This window comes from Strigops habroptila, chromosome 7, assembly GCF_004027225.2.
Source record: "Strigops habroptila isolate Jane chromosome 7, bStrHab1.2.pri, whole genome shotgun sequence".
In the NCBI taxonomy this organism is placed as follows: domain Eukaryota; kingdom Metazoa; phylum Chordata; class Aves; order Psittaciformes; family Psittacidae; genus Strigops; species Strigops habroptila.
Genome location: NC_044283.2, coordinates 39,901,649 through 39,916,786, shown reverse-complemented (window position 1 = coordinate 39,916,786; position 15,138 = coordinate 39,901,649). Strand labels below are relative to the sequence as shown.

The following is a 15,138-nucleotide window of genomic DNA, read 5'->3' as shown; positions in this document are numbered from 1 at the left end:
TGTCAGTGCTATTAGACTGAGGCAAAAACTGCATTGAATGCCTCTGCTTTTTCCTAATTCCTGTTAGTCAGGTGACCATCTTCAACAAGTATCGGTCCAATGTTTTCTTTAAACCTCCTCTTGCTATTAATGTACTTGAAAAAACCTTTCTTGTTATCTGACACGACACTGGCCAGTTTCAGTGTTGGATCCTTGAGGACCCTTCCAACCTTGTATTCTGGAATTCTGTGAACTCTAATTGAGCTTTGGCCTTTCGTGGCCTTTTTTCCTGCATATATGAACCACAGCTCAGTAATCGTCCTGTGCAGCCTGACCTTGCTTCCAGGGATCATACAATTTCTTCTTCCTCTTCAGCTCCACAAGTAGTTCCCTATTTGGCCAACCTGCTCTTCTGTCCTGCTTGTTTTAACTTATGACACAGTGGAATTCCCTGTTTTAGCCCAGGGAAAGCTTACTACAGTTTCTTGAAAATGAAATATCAGCAGTTTCATATTGAAGCATAGGCTCTTTTGGGTGCTTTTCTGGGGAGGCTTTCAGTGGTGCCCTCGGCTTAGTCATGGCTAGTACCTTGTCAGTGGCTGCTGTGGCCACTGGCTACAGTTTATGAGCATTCTGATAGATGTACTTGATGCTTTTCTGTTAGCAAGTCCATGTGTCCATGATAGAAACACAGAAGAAACTGGTAACTAATGCAAAAAGCTCCCTCACCATTGTTCTTTTCCAGGTGTTGTCAGCTGCCTCAGCAGCAGGAGTATCTGTAGCCTTTGGTGCCCCAATTGGTGGAGTCCTTTTCAGTCTGGAGGAGGTAAGTCAAGAGGTGGCACTGAAGGATAGATATTTAAAAAAATCTCTTTTAGCATGAATCATCTGGGACTCCTTTAAGCTGCGGAGTCTTTCTTAAGAAGGAAATTATTTTTGGACCCTCATTTCAAAGTCAGGAGTCTTGTTACCAACAAAATCCTAAAGATACCGTTTCTTTTCTTTGGATGAATGTCAGCTTTGCTTTGTTCTCAATTATATTTTTTCTGGAGAAGGGCTGAGTCAGTTAATAATTACGGTTTACATACAGATAGAGATCCAGCTGTTTTTCACTCTAGGAGTGTTATTAAAAAAATCAGGCTGTTTTTCTTTTCTTTTTTTCCACTTTGAAAGGCTTTAGAAACCTATTTGACAGTTTTGGGAAGCAGGTTTTTAAACATTTTTAAACTTCTCTTAAAGTTTCAGGCACTAAAGATAATTGAAGACGTTAATTATTAAAAAGCAAATATGCCATAAAACTGACTGCCAAGGCAACCAAACTCTCTTCTCCAAGAAATGTTTTGTGTTAAATTAGTTTTCCTTAGTTGTTTTCAAAGTACACAAGAATGTTATTTAGATCATCAGCACTTTTAAAGAAAATTAAAAATCTTTACATTGAAAAAAGGAAGCAAAATATTCTGTCATGTATATTTTGCTGTATCATATGGGGTTTTTGAGGAATTCATTTGGTGCAAAAAAGACTTCCAGAAGAAAATTCTCTTGAAATTCAAATCAGGCTATGTGGGGCTTTAGTATGAAATTGCATGTTCTTTTTTAAGGATTATATTTTTTTCTGTTTTAATCATATTTCATAAAAATAACATCTGCCAGAAACCTTTCGCTGTAGGTTGAATGGAGATGAAACAGTGTTAGCAGGAAACTTGAGAGGGCAGCTAGGACACAGACTGGTTCTCATGAATGCTCAAAAGAGATACTTATGAACAGGAAGCTTTTAGACATAAATTACTACACATTATTTCCTAACAGTCCTAAAACAGCAGTGGTTTCATTACTGCTTTAGTACTGACTTTAAAACTGATGTAAGTATGAATTGTTGTCAAGCTTTTAAAAAATGTGGTATGTGCTGAAGTGCCAGTGCTCCAAGGGGTAGCAATAATACTGATAATGTAAGAGCACTGGGGTTTTAGCATTTACTATGTCAGCAGCAGTACTGTAACACATGCATAAAATGGTCTTTCCAGTATTTTTAATCGAATCACTAATAATTCTCATGTATTGCCTTTTACAGGTCAGTTACTATTTCCCGTTGAAAACTTTATGGAGATCATTTTTTGCTGCTTTAGTAGCTGCATTTGTTTTGAGGTCCATCAATCCTTTTGGTAATAGCCGCCTAGTTCTTTTTTATGTGGAATATCACACTCCTTGGTACCTTTTTGAACTGCTTCCTTTTATTCTTCTGGGAGTATTTGGTGGGCTCTGGGGAGCATTTTTCATCCGAGCGAATATTGCATGGTGTCGTCGGCGCAAATCTACAAAATTTGGGAAGTATCCTGTCCTGGAGGTTATTGTTGTTGCAGCAATAACAGCTGTCATTGCATTTCCTAATCCATATACAAGGCTAAATACCAGTGAGCTTATTAAAGAGCTTTTCACGGACTGTGGGCCATTAGAATCCTCCTCCCTCTGTGACTACAGAAATGATATGAATGCGAGCAAAATAGTAGATGATATTCCTGACCGTCCAGCAGGCACTGGAGTCTATTCAGCTATATGGCAGTTGTGTTTAGCACTCATATTTAAAATAATCATGACAGTCTTCACCTTTGGTATCAAGGTAAGTGTGAATGCAGTGGCTGTATCATCTGCTGTGATTATTTAATTACTGTCTTTCTCTTTGCCATCCTCAAAGCCAGCAGTTTTGTTTATAGAAATTTTTATGTGTATTTCTTTTTAAAAAAGGTCTTTTTCCTGTTGACTAGTAAGCAAGTCTTGTAGAAAACAATATTAATTGAATTCAAACTAGCCTTCTGTTCAGCTTAATAGAAACATGCTAAATTTAATAGGGAACAGTAACGGGGTGCATGAATGGCTGCTTGTATGGGCCTGATTCAGCAGTAAGGATGATTCTAAAGTGTCTGAGAGCTGAATTCAAACATAACCACTCGGGTTCCCTAGTCCTGTTATACACAGAAGGAGAAAAGACCGAACCTCTTGATCAACCTGTAGTTTGGGATTTTTTAATCCTCTCTCCTCATTTATGATATGAATGTCATTACTGCAGACTGTCCAAGGGAGCCGATGGTGGTTTCTTTACTGAACTTTCCAGTATTGCATGTCATGACTAGAAAGCAGGCTTTGGTCCTGTGACTGTAATGGGAATTTCTTCTTTATTGCAAAGCATTATCGTTTTTGGTTTTTCCTGCTCATTTCATAAATCTGTTTTAGAGCTCTCTTCAGCTTCTCTCCAAGCTGTGGCAGTTTTCTGAATGGCATATAACTGTCATGCCTTCATCACTTTCTGTCTTGTCAGGCTCCTTTCATAGCTTTTGCAACTACATCATTATCAATCATGTCTTAACACAAATGTATTACAGAATGTTCACTAAGCAGGATTTGTGTTTAACTTTTCAGTCTACATTGCTGTTGCGTGTAACTGCATGCATAAGAAAACACGTATTTACTGTGAGGGTGGTTGAACACTGGAATAGGTTGTCCACAGAACTTGTGGAGTCTCCATCTTTGGAGATACACAAACCTGACTAGCTGCAGTCCTGGGCAATCTGCTGTAGTTTACCCTGCTTGAGCAGAGAGAGACAATCTGGAATGGTCAGGCCCAACCACAACCATTCTGTCATTCTGTAACTGATAGAAAATACTATGTTGTGTTTCTCATGTGTTGATGTTTTAGAAGATGTTTTGGTCTGTTACTTGAAGTTATTTTCCACATGTTAGTTGATGGATAAGAGAAATCCAATGTGTCTTTTAAATGCTAGTCTTCCATAGGCCAAAAATTGATCAGAGCTATCAATAGTTGCAAGTTTTACAAACCTTGCAAGGTCAATTTATGTGATTCTGACCTGACAGTTTGAGCATTTGTGTCTCTTGGAAAAAAACCAAGCTTGTAAAACGATGCATCAGGTGTGTTCCCATCAGCATGACAGCAGTTGTTCTGGTTTTGTTGCAGGTCCCATCTGGGTTGTTCATACCTAGCATGGCAATTGGAGCGATAGCAGGAAGGATTGTAGGAATTGCAGTGGAGCAGCTGGCTTACTACCACCATGACTGGTTCATTTTCAAGGAGTGGTGTGAAGTTGGAGCTGACTGTATTACACCTGGTCTTTATGCCATGGTTGGCGCTGCTGCATGCTTAGGTAAATAAAATATAACAAATAAGTGTCTGATTTCTTGTATGTTGCCAAAATAGTGGTTAGAAAACGAAAGGAGATATAAACGTGTGCAGTTTTGGAACACCATTTTGGTTTTGGACTTCCCTCTTTTCAGAATAATACATTCACATCTCTACACGAGACCATCAGGTCCTTGTGATCTGAGGAATAACGTGAAATTTAAATTGATAAGAATTTAAACAGCAGTGTTTGCTTTCTCCCTTTGGTATCAAGAGGTGTCATTACTACACCAGTCTGAAAAAACAGTTTTGTGAAATGTATGAAATAGAGGATTTGCAAAGTCAAGTACTGTTGAAATTCTTACGAGGAGGTGACGTGATCAGCTGCTGCACCTACATGATGTACAAAAAAAGCTGTTGGAATTCATAATCCAAACAAAACTTTCAGAAGTTTCTAACGATTCGGGGAGTCCAGCTTGAGGTGTTTTTAACAGGTCCCAATTACAAACTGTTGAAAATCCGCTTCATGGAAAGAGGCTTAAGTTGGGCACCTAAACTAGGACAGGTTCTTTGAAGGCCTTCTCTTGTCCTAGCTCTTCACAGCTTTAGAAGTTAAGCTTAAAACCTTTTAGTACAGATTCTGCAAAAAGAAGACCTTTTCTTTAAGGTAAAATGCATTTGAGTGATGAAATAAACTAGTAATACAAATGCAGTTTTTTGAGAGGTTGTTTGGGTTTTTAATAGTTCAACTTGAATCATTTTTGAACGCATTGAAAGGAAGATCCTATTCTTTCCCTGAATGAAGACATGGCATCAGAAACCTTGGCAGAAAAAACCATCTTGAGTACTAACAAAAGAGAAATACAATCCCCTCCTTCTCTCATTGTCCAAGACATTTCTTTTCATCAGCTCAGAATTCTCTTCAGCTTTTATGATTCAACAACAGCATTAAGTTCCTTAATCCTTTGGACAACATAGCTGTTGAATTGCTACCTGTGACTTCCCTGCATTTGTTCCGTTCTTTTATCATATTCTTACCTTACTGGGTTTCCTCGCATTTCATAGGATTTTTAACACTAGGTGTGGTGTGCAGAGATACAGTTTTATTCTTAATTTACACGAAATAACTGCATGTATTTTTCAAATCCTGTCATTCTCTCACTTTCTAGGAATTTTCCCTTAAGCTCTCTTTTTTACTTCTAACAGCTTCTTGTTCATTATTCCTGTCTGCTTTTGTTTGTATTATACAGAACGATGCTTGTCAGATGACCTTTAATGGCAAAGGTACTTCAGTAGTTCTCAACAGGAAGGCAGGCAATTCTGAATTCATTATTATCTCATACCAGAATGTTACTGGCTATCATTTACCATTTTTTTGTTGCAGGTGGTGTGACAAGGATGACTGTGTCCCTGGTAGTCATTGTCTTTGAACTAACAGGAGGGCTGGAATATATTGTGCCCCTAATGGCTGCAGTCATGACCAGTAAGTGGGTAGGAGATGCCTTTGGTAGGGAAGGCATATATGAGGCACACATCCGACTGAATGGATATCCTTTCTTGGATGCAAAGGAAGAATTTACTCACACAACACTGGCTGCTGATGTTATGCGACCTCGGCGAAGCGACCCACCTTTAGCAGTTCTGACGCAGGATAATATGACAGTTGAAGACATTGAAAACTTGATCAACGAAACCAGCTATAATGGTTTTCCAGTTATTATGTCAAAAGAATCACAGAGACTAGTCGGCTTTGCTCTAAGAAGAGATTTAACTATTGCAATAGGTAATTATCTTCCAGTATTGCATGGTTATATATACCAATTTAAATGATTTTATAGCTTAAAACGGAATTTACTTTGAATGTTTCTAGACTTATTTCAGGTTCAGATACCCTGCACAGGCTGGCTGTTCCTTTATATGACTATCTTCAATAGCAAGCTTTGAATGGAGAAGATGTTAATCTCTTTGTCATAAAAACACATCATATTGAAGTAGACCAAAACATCATCTAGTCCAGTATTTTTGTTTGTTTTGAGGCTTTTCATAGAATGAATCACAGAATGGTTTGGGTTGGAAGGGGCCTTAAAGATCATCTAGTTCCAACTCCCTGGAAACCTTCCACAGACCAGGTTGCTGGAAGCTCCATCCCGCCTGGCCTGCTAGTGTCTCTTTTCCTCAAGTGACACTGCACTAATACTATTCTTCAAAATTGAGTAACTCTCATTTTCAAACAGCAGGATTCTCTTAAGAATTACTGTCCGAGTCATTTTTAAATGTAAATGTATGTTGTACTTCTCTGCGACAGTTGTTACAACTAAAATTGTATTAGGGAGAGATAAGCGGAATATTTATTACTTTAGGTTTCTGCTTTTCAGTTTGTTTCTGTAATGGGAAATCGGGCTGTGGGCACATGAGCACACAAGCCCTGTTTGGGCCCTTTTTCTCTGAGTGAGTATTAGAACTTGTATGACACGTGTGACAGTGCTTTGTGCACTGCTAAAAAAAAATGCTGTGGATTTTGAGGACGCTGTCGTAATCGAAGGAAAAAATCACTGTTATGTAAGGAAACGTTACAAAACTGTAACATTTGGTGCATGAAAATTGCATCTTAAACTGCTTTTTTCTTTTTTTTTTTAAATTCATAAGATTGTACATTGACAATAATCTCTTTAACAGACACTTGAGAAAAAGAAACAAGAGTCTCCCGAAACTTTCAGTAAAACTTTCGCCTGTAGTCTTAATACTGTGTATCCTATGGTATTACACTGTGTAGGATGTATAGGAGTGTCCAAAGCTGGGAAATTATTTTAGACGTGAGCTGTCTAAAAGGAACTGTCAGCTGAGATTGGCTTTCCCCTTGACAGTTTCTTTAGCAGCTGTCTGCGTGCTTCCTGCACATTACTCTCTAAGTCCTTCCACCTCTTTAGAGTGAATAAAAGTTATTTATTGGAGTGAGGAAGGTAGTAGCCGAAGAATGGCTAAAGCTGTGTGTAGATGGCTTTTGTGATTTCTGCGCACTTACTAGGGATAGAGCAGTGGCTATGGAAACACATCAAAATAGCGTGTATCAGAGTCTCAGCATCTAGAGAATAAGGTCAGAGTCTGGTAGCGTTGATTGATGTGTCTGTTTGCACTAACTTATCTTACTCCAAGAATATAAACTCTTCCTCCTCTGCTGTTCCCCCCCCCCCCCCCCCATTTTTCTTAAAGAAAGTGCTAGAAAGAAGCAGGAGGGGATTGTTGGCAGCTCCAGGGTCTGTTTTGCCCAGCATACCCCATCGCTTCCAGCAGAAAGCCCTCGGCCTTTGAAGCTTAGGAGCATTCTAGATATGAGCCCTTTCACCGTGACAGACCACACCCCAATGGAAATAGTGGTGGATATTTTCCGGAAGCTGGGTCTGAGGCAGTGCCTTGTAACACACAACGGGTGAGTTAAGCAGCAGCAACACTGTTCATTTTGTTACATACAGTGATTTTCACTTCCAGGATCAGAGTATTTTGAACCAGGATATATTCCAGGATGATGGTATTTGAACCCGTAAGTTTGGAACTGCAACTGAGGACCCTAACTGTTCGTTAAGGTGCTGTGCTGTGACACAACTCTTAAATTCTTACTTCTCCCTCGTATTCCACCTAAGCAGGCAGGTGATTTCAGTTATTTTAAGATGTTATGTTAAAAACTCACTCTCGTTCAGCAAGTTTTGTGAGTGCAACTTGCTGTTGCACACACGTGGAGGAGACACAACCCCTCCACATGTGTGTGCACCACACAAGACAATTCAGTTGTGTGGTGCACAGTCTGAGGCCTGCATTTCCTCATTTTTATCTGTGTTCTGCGCAATGTGTCAGTTGTTGAACATCTACAAATACCTGGGTTCATAAAAAGTAGCGGGAGAAAATGATCCAGTCTTCGTCTCCTCTTCTGGAGTTCAGTAATGGTGATTATCACCAAGCTCTTGGTTTCAGAATACTAACAACTAAGTAACTGCTACTAGTTCTGGAACTTCAATCTGCAGCTTTTGTTTCTACACTTCAGAGCATTTCAAGAAAGCACTTTTAGAGTGTTTGTAAATGAGACTATAGGGAGTTGTCGTGTGATTACCCACTAAGTAAATCAGCCCTAGGCATGGAAACATAAATGTTCATTATAGATGTCTCTTATCTAAACTATTACTTTTTTTTTACATGATCTTTATCTGTGTAGCTGTTCCTTTAACATTCCGCTTTCCTGTATGTCATGCGTTAAACACCTGACACACACTGCAGCTCCTACCACAGTGTCTTGCTTTCTCTTTAGCATGTCTTTGAAGGCACCTGGGGAGTGAAACACAGCCTGCTAATCCACCTTATTTAGGATCTATGTCCATGGGACAAAACTCAAGAAACCTGAAAGAGGGGTAGGACTTCCTTTGCTTTGCTGTGGGCAAAAGGAATGCTGCTATAAGTGGCAAATACTCAAATATCACGTTGGTTTACAAGTTTATTTTTTCAGATGTATTTTAAAACAAATTTATTTTAAATGTTCTCCTGCTGCTTTTTTCTTTAATGCATCCCTGTATTGAATGGCAAGTGCATGCTTTCAGAAGCATAAATGATGTGAAAAACCTTTCCTACATGCAGAGAGGACATCATGATCTGACAGCACAGGCGTGCAATTATTCTTGTTTTGGGGAGGGAAACTGAACTGATAGAACTTCAGTGAAGAATATTTACTGTGATGATTTTTTTTCTTAGTTTCTGTTGTGGTTAAGTGCTCAAACATTGACATTGATGTTAAAATCAACTCTATAAAAAGCCTAATCATGCAAAGCTATGTCAAACTGTACTTCATTTTTTTAAGTGTTTTATGATAAAGCAGCAGCTAGTATGGATGGCTTTAATGATTTCCTGTTTTCAGACATTCATTTTTGTTGTCCTGCTTTGATTTGCAACCTTGTGATGTACCATGAGCATACTGTGCATTATATAAATATAGATCATATAAATATAGATCATATAAATATAGATCATATAAATATAGATCATATAAATAAAGATCATATAAATAAAGCACTAGTGGTAGTTGGCCATGGCATACAGCCATGTGGACATCAAGGACTAATCTATATGTTGGCATATTCCCTGCAAATTGAACATCCCCACATAAAAACACACATCAATGTACTGGTTCCAGTCCAGACTGGAATAGGAACTGTGCAGAAACTGGTGCTGGTGACAGAGAATTACATAAAGACTGAGTCTCATTCTTCCTTTATTTGTACCAGAATACCCATTCCAGGGAGTTGCTCTTGATTATACTGTCACGAATTAGAAATTTGTCTGAATTTGTCTGTTTGTGGCATACCAGCTAACACTACTCAGTAGAGCAGCTTCAAACCTCAATTGCTATGACTTTACACAGTTATTACTGTGTTCACTTACTGTGGTTTGTTAAAATTGTGAATAATTATCTGTATGTGTGAGGAGAAGTAACTATTAAACCAAGGAAATAAATAGATTTTGGTTTCAGGGCCTCTTAAAACCTGAAGCGATGTGAATGGGAGAAGGGATGAAGTACTTGCCATGTACTTGATCTGAGAAACATACTGCTGTGGGGTGGTTGAAGACCCAGTTGTGTTCAGCATTTTGGGAGGAAAATTAAAAAAGCAGTGTCTGGGAAAGGGGTACTGACTTTCAAATCGTTTTTCATTGAATCATCTCATTAGCTTTCCTGCAACCATTCTTCTTTTCTTTTATTTTTGTTCTAATCCTTTTTCATTATAGAACTTTTTTTTATTTGATTTCACACACAGTTATTAGCATAACGTGATCTGTTTCAGGATTGTCTTGGGGATCATCACAAAGAAGAACATATTAGAGCATCTCGAGCAACTAAAGCAGCACGTCGAACCCTTGGTGATTAGATATATCAGATCTCATAATTAGACACATTAGCAGTCAGGAAGCATGAAACTTGTGAACTGTTCAGGGCTGAACAATGAAATCATCTTATGCTAAAACTTTCTATTAAACCATAAAACAACGTGTGCAAAATCCTGTGGTAGAAATGAAGCTGTTAATACAGATGTACTGTTAGTCACAACATTAAAGGAAAGTAAACGAGACTTTCTGATACTTTTGTGCTTGAGGTAACATAGATCCATGCAGTTGATCTGCTGATCTCCCCAGGTGGGAAAGCGCACAGCTAGGAATACCTTTTCCCTGATTAATAATGCAAATTAAGATTTTCATATATGCCAATTTCTTTTTCTGACCTTGACAGCTTTAAATAGCTGTCAAATAACAAAGTAAGTGTCTTGTCATTTGAGAAGCAAAACCCAGCACGTTTTTAATGTATCGCAGCATTAGATCTTCCCTGTAATCCCCCTTGATCAATGTGGTATTTTTAAAAGTACTCTTATTTTCAGTGAATTCCTGTGATATTATGTAAAGTCCTGTGATTCTGCTGCTGTTCCCTGCAGCAATTAATGTGCTCCTTTATAAAATGTTCAGTGATATCCTAAGCCACCAAGTGGCAGCTACTATGCTGACTGTTGACTTCAGAACCGATTGATTGATAGATACTGTTTTAACCATGATGTTGTGAACTAACCTTAGCCAGATGGTAGTCTTTGTCTTAATTTGGACATGGGTCGCTAGTTACCTCTCTACTAAACATACCCACCAAGTTTAGCTGCTTATGTGCAAAACATGCTAATTATGTTCTCATTTTATGCTAATATTTCACAAGTATTTCATGCGTCCTTTAATAAGACAAACTGAAATGTACTAACCACAGTAACAAGGGCAGCAGCTCATTCATTCTGCTCTTTGCTTCTCCTGTGATATTATCCTTTTGGACAGTCTCAATCTTCTTGGTATTTCGCAGAGTTACAATTCTAAAGCCATGAAGACCCTGTCATAAGAGCACGTGTCAAAATTGGAAAATGAAAATTCTATTCTATTATTCTCAATTTGTTTTCTAAAGCAGTGAACTCCAAACCCTGGTTAACGTGTGTGTTTTACAAAACCTTTGTGGCCCATACAGTGTGCTCCTATGAACACGTTCAGCCTGAGCCAGTGCATCAGACTGGAAGGATCATTGCAATTTATAAATGGAGGGAAGGGGAGTTTGATTTGCTCTGAGGATTTTGGGCCATCAAGCGGTATGTTACTTCTGATGGCTAGGTTGGAACATGCCTCCCTTATGAAATGGGATCAATATCACTTCTTTTTCATGCCTCTTCTCTCTTTGTCCCTCTTTTGTTACTTTTTTGTTGGCATACGCTAATTAAAATTTCATTTTTGTAGAAACAAAAAGTTAAATAAAAAATTGTCACGGGCTCTGCTTGTATTACTTGTATTGCATTAAAACAGACTACAGCTGTCAGAGACCATCCGATACGGTGTCTCAGCATTGCTGTCTTTTAACAAACGGGTGGTTCCTCAATATTTCAGTTAATAAAATGTTCTTGTCTAAATAAGAAAATCAGGCTTTTTACTTTTGCTCTATTCCTGTCAACAAAAAGGACTTGGCTACAGTTTTGTTCTGCTTTATTATTTTCCTGCTTGGATTAATGCCGATTTTCCATTTATCCTTTTCAGGCGCCTCCTTGGCATTATAACAAAAAAAGATATCCTCCGTCATATGGCCCAGACGGCAAACCAAGACCCCGCCTCAATAATGTTCAACTGAAACCCATAGCTGAGGAGAGAGAGGAAACGGAAGAGGAGGTTCATTTGTTGAATAGCACAACACTTTAGTCTGGGGGATGCTTCTAAGATCAGAGACGAGAGCTGGGTTTTTGTGTGACAGTGCTGCTGGAAATCAGGAGTTGGTCTGGGGGAATACGTGGCGAGGAGGAGCAAGGCTGATGGGAGCGTGGGAAGGGAGAGCTGCTGTCCTGCACTGGATGCGTCCCGAGACGTCAGGTCTGCCATGATAGTGCAGTGGGCCAGCCGCGCGAGGTGGTGCAATTCTCCAGCCCCAGCCTGGTGCTTCAGCATTGAAGAGATGTGTTCTTAGTCCCTGTTTCTGGAGGGATCGTTCCGAATCGAGCCATCTTACGGAGACTGAAAGGTCTTGCCCTTTTCACCATTGCAACTGTTGTGTTAACTCATGAAACGTATTAATTATTACACATCACCTTTCTACATTCCAGAAGAGCTTTATTTCTCTCTCTCCTGAGCCGTAACAAAGCCTCTTTAAAATTGGTGTGCCGTTTTGAAGCAGTTGTTTCTCATATTGAGATGTACTGTGAGTTACTGAGGTTTGATCACAAGAAGGGAGGTTTTTTCTTGTGCCATTAATCGTGTAAGTTTGTACATCATGAAACGCTTGGGGCGGTACAGATGCACTGCAACAAAACCAGACTGAACAGGTAATACCTGCAAGGCTCCTTTCAACCCGTGTGCCGTCAGGGTAGGAGAAAAACTAAAGTCAGACGAAATGAGCGTTTCAAAGGAAAATGCTGGTTTTGCTGCAGAAAATATCAATAATGTGACCTGGTCTTATGCAATTTTTGTATTATTGAAAACACTATGATATATACCAATGGTGTGCAGTATAAGGATAAATACTGCTATTCTACTAGTTAAGAGCTGGAACAATTCTGTATACGTGTATCTGGTAAAACTGCATGCTACAACACTGGAGATCTTTTTTCCCCCCCTGTAAAATTTGGGAAAGGTCATTTTTATTTTTCTCTTCTCCACAAAAGATGTTCCACTGCTGACATGGTAGGAAGAAATGTAACTCATAACTTGCACTAAATGTATATTATTTTTCTTGAAGTTTTACCATTCTTTATTTATATTTGTATGGATTAAAAATTATTAAATATGAATCAGTTAATATCTCACATAACTAATTACCTTTTTAATGTGATTTTATAGAATAATTCATAATCCTCTGCAACTAACGGAGGATTAGCAAATGTTTACAACTAGATGAAGGGTTCAAACAAAATGGCTTCTTTATGATCCAACACACATAAGATCATTTTCAAATGTAACTCTCACTGCCGTTACCTTGAGGTTTCCTTTTCCCTTTACTAGCAGATAACTGGAACAGTAATAGCAAAATTTGATTTTTAAAAACTGCAGGGTTTAAAAACAGTAGCAGGAAAGCAACTATAAGTATTAGATGGCTTTTTTCTTTTCCAACTATATAGAGGTGTAAATGATACGTAGCCACAGAAGATGAGCAGCAGAGCAGAACCGAATCCAGTACTTGAAGCTCTGGCAGGACTTTAACATTCAGCAGCAGCAGCACACATGCTGGCAGGTGAACGGGCAGGTCCCTAACTTCTTTCCCATCACTAATTTGTTTCACAGTCATTTTAACAAGCCACCGCAAGCACATGCAGAGGAGAAAAGGCAATATGTTATAAGCCTCAAGTAGGGAGCGGGGGGCGGAAATCAAGAAAGCTGGCTGACAAAAATCATGCTTTATAATACGAGGTTAGGTAAAATTTCCTTCTGTTAACAATTATGCCTACAAGACTGCAAAAGTTGCAAGAATATAAATGGTAAAAGTCCAAAATAACAATCCTAGATACCTCAAATGCCTTTATTTGCAAAGTACTCGGTATGATTTTAAGTATCGTATGATACCGAATTGGCAGTCTGGTACTTTTGACAACTCCAAAACAACGCCTGTGCTTAAGTGCTCTGCTGTTTTACCAATTTTTTTTGAGTATAAAACTGCCATCTACAGCTCATCATCTCATCTCAGGCAGCAGCAGGAATCAGCAGAAAGCAAAACATGCCAGTGGACTCATGGTTATCCCCCCAGTATTAAGCAAGCCCCTGAAATAGGGCATTGGGCTGTGCTAAGATGGGAGGGTTGCAGAACCAGCTGTATTCCTCCATGTGAAGTCAGTGCTTGTGGTTCAAAATCTCTTCTGTTGCATCATCAGCCTGAAGGAACGCTGCAGAGGAAGCTGCATAATGACAGGATTTGGCCATTGACAGAGGCAGCTCTGCAAGTTGGCCATGCTGCCCCTTTCTGGGCTCTCTTTTTTTTAATACAGTGTAAGAATATAAACACACTACGCTTATAAACCCTGGTTTAAATCAGTTTGAAACCTCTGCCATGGCTGATGCTCTCAAACACAGCTGTGAACTGTATCAGCATGCACCTGATTCTGCAACTGACTGAATTAAAGTGCAGTTCACACCCTGCTGTGTTTTAGCATTTCAGTATGGATGCCGAGTGCTGCATAGAAAGTGCATCTCTTCTCTTCTTACCTGTTAAGCTTCCCCTCTTGACATTTAAAACATTCATCAGAGGTTCTGATAACGAAGGCTGTTTGCCTGTGCTGTGCAACACAAGTTCTCTAACATACAGCTTCCAGCAGCGCCTTACTCAAGTGACTAATTTGGAAACACACAGCTGTGGTGGATGGGAGGGGAAATGTCAGCATTTTTTAATTTTTTTTTTTAAACCATTCAGTTACTGGTTCATGAAGAATGCATTCTTTGTTAATCTGTGATGTTGCCTAGAGCTGTATTTAATATTGATCTTAATGTTTTTATTTATGATAGTGTGGTAGAGCTGCATATCATTGCAGTAAAAATTCTCATTACTGTGATGATTTAATCAAACATTAAAAACTTCTGTATGACCATTTATTGTTCTGTCATGTTTTGCTGTTGTTTTCACCACCACTATGTGTGTTGATTTCTGTATCCATTTTCCGTGGGAGAAAATTAACCACTAGAAATTTTACATACAACACTAGTAAGCAGATGAAGAAAATGAGTTCTAGGAGGAGATGCAGTCTCTGCAGTGCCTAGGATTTGGATACCAAGCAGCTCAATTTTTCCAAAAGAAACTTAGCATTTGCTTCCTGATTTAAGAGTTAGAAGTGGATGATGCTTTTACTGCCTAAAAGCCAGGATTATGTAGTTTCTACACAGTATATCTACATTTTTAGTATTTCTCAAAAAAAAAAAAAAGAGAGAGAGAGAGACCTCTATTGATGATATATTCATAGAATGGGTTGGGTTGGAAGGGACCTCAAAGTCCCAACACCCCTGCTATGGGCAGG

General features: G+C 38.9%; 1 protein-coding gene across 7 annotated transcripts in view; it reads left to right on the top strand.

Moving 5' to 3' along the window:
- The window catches only part of CLCN3 (chloride voltage-gated channel 3), a 63,942-nt gene extending 49,225 nt beyond the window's left edge, over positions 1-14,717 (top strand). For 4 of the 7 annotated variants that reach the window (XM_030493297.1, XM_030493302.1, XM_030493296.1 and 1 more), the window contains 7 exons: positions 725-805; positions 2,048-2,593; positions 3,944-4,130; positions 5,490-5,888; positions 7,316-7,532; positions 9,925-10,000; positions 11,690-14,717. In XM_030493297.1, the coding sequence (XP_030349157.1) occupies positions 725-805; positions 2,048-2,593; positions 3,944-4,130; positions 5,490-5,888; positions 7,316-7,532; positions 9,925-10,000; positions 11,690-11,848 (1,665 nt within the window). In that variant the 3' untranslated portion in view covers positions 11,849-14,717. The remainder of the gene's footprint in view (positions 1-724; positions 806-2,047; positions 2,594-3,943; positions 4,131-5,489; positions 5,889-7,315; positions 7,533-9,924; positions 10,001-11,689) is intronic. The other 3 variants (XM_030493301.1, XM_030493300.1, XM_030493303.2) reach the window with 1 other exon arrangement.
- Positions 14,718-15,138: the final 421 nt, after the last annotated feature.